Genomic DNA, 3,252 nt, shown 5'->3' with positions numbered 1-3,252 from the left:
TTATAACTTTTAATAAATTGTAATAGGTCTGTGATTTTTTAGTTCACGAACATTAAATTTTTAAAAATTTAAAAATATATTTAACTCTTTTGTCCATATCAAAATTTAAATACATCAATTTTTTGTTTACTTATATCTTAAACTCAACAAAATTTTTGTTATATTGATCTAAGCAATATACATATGCATATATAAAAGAATTTTTAAAATAAGATAAATTAAATATAAAAATCGATATGTATAAATTAAAAAAAAAAGAAAAAATTTAAATATATTTTTAAATATTCATGGAGCTTAAGGACGGTTTTGTCCAACTCTATACTTATTATAAATGGAAAGTTTTAGCAATCAAAGGCAGAGAAAAACATGGTTGGGCTTTGTTTTATTTTGTAGTATAAAAGGTTGAAAGAATTGTACTAACAACTAAAATACGTAGAGACTCCCTGAAAAACCCTCTCTGAATCTGAGCCACCACCATGGATAGCCTCCTCAGCATGAAGGACTTTGAATTAGAGCCCAAGAATCCCTCCCCCGAAGCCCTCCGCCGCTGGAGATCCGCCGTCAGCTTAGTCAAGAACCGCCGCCGCCGATTCCGCATGGTCGCCGACCTCGACAAACGCGACCAAGCTCAACAGATTAAGCACGGTATCAAGGTTCCACTCTTCATTCCTTCTACCTTTTTTCATTTCATTTTATCATGTGCTTGTTCTGAAAATTTTCTGAGATCTCACAACGCGTTCACGTGGAGAATCAAACTAAAAAGGTACTAACTAATTATGATTATGAAGTTCTAACATAAATAGTAGTCCGCAATTAAAAGTAAGTATAATCCTCTTTTGAGATTCGAACTTTCTAGTTATAGAATAATTTCTCGTCTTCTGTATAATTAGGAGAGAAATTAATTAATTAAGCTTAATATCTGCAACTGCAAGTGGATGTAGTTGTTTATGAAATGGAATCGGAAAATGACGTATAGCTAACTGGTTTGCCTCTCGGACTCCAAGGTGCAGAGAGCCAGAGACATTACACAAAAATAAAATAAGGATTTAGCGAAATCTATATTAATCTTATCAATTAATTTTTTTTATAAAAATATAAAATATGATTTTTTAATATATTTGATAACATCTTTTAATAACAACCTTAAATATTAAATATACGTACTAAACTCATAAAATATCGATGGTAGCAGGGTTTTATTGGGAATGTCTCCAGTCTCCACCTTGCAATTTCCAATTGAACGGGTTTGTCCCTTTTTAGAGTGAACTGTACCATAGCTTATACCAGTGCTATAATAAAAACAGAAAAAGTAAAATAGATGCTATACTTTTTCATAAGAAGGGTGTTGATATTATTAAATGCAAATGCTAAATAGTCAAGTCCACTTACCTTTTGATGAATTTGAATTTGGCTCATATGTCACGTTGAATGGTGATATGGTATCATCCTTTATTCCCATGTTTTTTTTTTTGGCATGGTATCTCTCTGGTATGTCAAAGACTAATCTATTATATATTAAAATTATTTATAAATTTATTATTGATCAATAAAATTATTACATACACAAAATTAAATTTAAATTTTAACACTTAGTTAAATAGACTAATGGCCTAATCACTAATTTGATTCCTTTGTTCCCATTTGTCAGAGATGTGACCTCTCTTTAATTTGAGTGCCTAAGAAATGAAGAAAAAACTATTGGATGGACGGTAGGTTATCCTTGAATTTTAATGTGACGCTTACGCCCCGATAATTATGGGCTGCATAATATTATTGCGTTTTAAGTGTAGGTTTAGTTTCCCGTTTTATGCTCTAAATCCACATTTGCGTGATTTGAATGAAGAGCAAAATGTTTGGGTAATATTTTCCTAGTTGAACGTGATGTACTTTTAGATGAGGGCAACGCAACTAGAAACTTGTTTTTGCGTTCTCACATTCACTTTGAGATATTAAAATTAGAATAATGTTAATATATTAATTATCTATTTTCACCTTTAAAATATTGTTTTCTATGTTTAAAATAATTATTATTTAATTTAAACAAGCATCTTATATTTATTTTCAAATAGAATTAATTATTAAAACAATGTATATTTAGCAATCATATCGATAAAATTTAAATTTAAATACACTTCTCTAGTAGATTTTACATTTTATTGTAATTATTTTACAATATGAGTGCTAAGACTTATTCCTGTATTCCTTTTAGTTAAAAATATATTTTTTGAAGAAAAGTATATAATTTTTAAATTATATAAGTATTGTTTTAAATAAATTGATTAAATAGTATAATTTTATTTAAAATAAATATTATTATTAATTCATACATTATAAAACTTGCACACACATAAATTTTTTATATTTTAAACCATAAAATAATGTTTATTTTTAAAATATATTTTATTTTACTATAAAAATAAATTACAAAATTATTATAAAAAATAATATACATTATGTTATTTCGAGTCATTTTGTATTCTAATATAATTTTCACTAATATCGTCTAAATAATATTTGTTTTTTAAAAATCATGTTTGACAAAAAATATTCAAATACAATTGCATTGACATCAATTCAATTTTAGTGAAAATTAATTTTATAAAAGTAAATTCATATTAATATTTAGGGAAAGTACGAGGAGCCAATGGAATATTTGTATAATATGTACAATAAAAATTTATGGAGTATTAAAGATATAATCATTAGTGTTACATTTTTTCATCAATTGAAGTTTTTGGGATGAGTGATATTATAACATAGTATTAAAACGTTAAATCGAAAATGTTAAGAGTTCGATCTTTAGTGAACCCAAAATCAGTTATTCGTTATGAATATGATCGGGGCCGGTTTTTTACTTTCTCTTTCCCACACAAAAAAGAGTTAAGCTTTTAGTAGTTGTTCCATTGTCCCATTGTCTTTAGAATATTCGGTAATTGACTACTGTTACCTTTTTGAAATATTCTCCTAACTTAATTTTTTACAAACGTATTTAATAATTAAAGAAAAAAGATAATATGCCTTTGATTTTTTATCTCAAAGACAAATAAATTTTTTAGATCTATTGATTTTTTTTTATTTGTCTTTGAGTTAAAAAATTAGGAAACTATTGATTGTTTTTTTTATTAATATAACATATTTAAGTAGTTAAATTAACGTAAACCATTAGTCAAAGAAAATAAAAAAATATATAATAGTAAATTAATGTGAGTGATAAGGAAATTTACTATGCTTATGATATAATGACGCAATTGA

General features: G+C 26.3%; 1 protein-coding gene across 2 annotated transcripts in view; it reads left to right on the top strand.

Moving 5' to 3' along the window:
- Nucleotides 1-343: 343 nt before the first annotated feature.
- LOC107492639 (calcium-transporting ATPase 4, plasma membrane-type) overlaps nucleotides 344-3,252 on the top strand; it is a 9,400-nt gene continuing 6,491 nt past the window's right edge. For both annotated transcript variants that reach the window (XM_021126505.2, XM_016113687.3), the window contains exon 1: nucleotides 344-653. In XM_021126505.2, the coding sequence (XP_020982164.1) occupies nucleotides 477-653 (177 nt within the window). In that variant the 5' untranslated portion in view covers nucleotides 344-476. The remainder of the gene's footprint in view (nucleotides 654-3,252) is intronic.

The sequence above is a fragment of the Arachis duranensis genome, chromosome 6 (assembly GCF_000817695.3).
Source record: "Arachis duranensis cultivar V14167 chromosome 6, aradu.V14167.gnm2.J7QH, whole genome shotgun sequence".
Taxonomy (NCBI): Eukaryota; Viridiplantae; Streptophyta; class Magnoliopsida; order Fabales; family Fabaceae; genus Arachis; species Arachis duranensis.
This window is presented reverse-complemented; position numbering and strand designations above follow the sequence as displayed.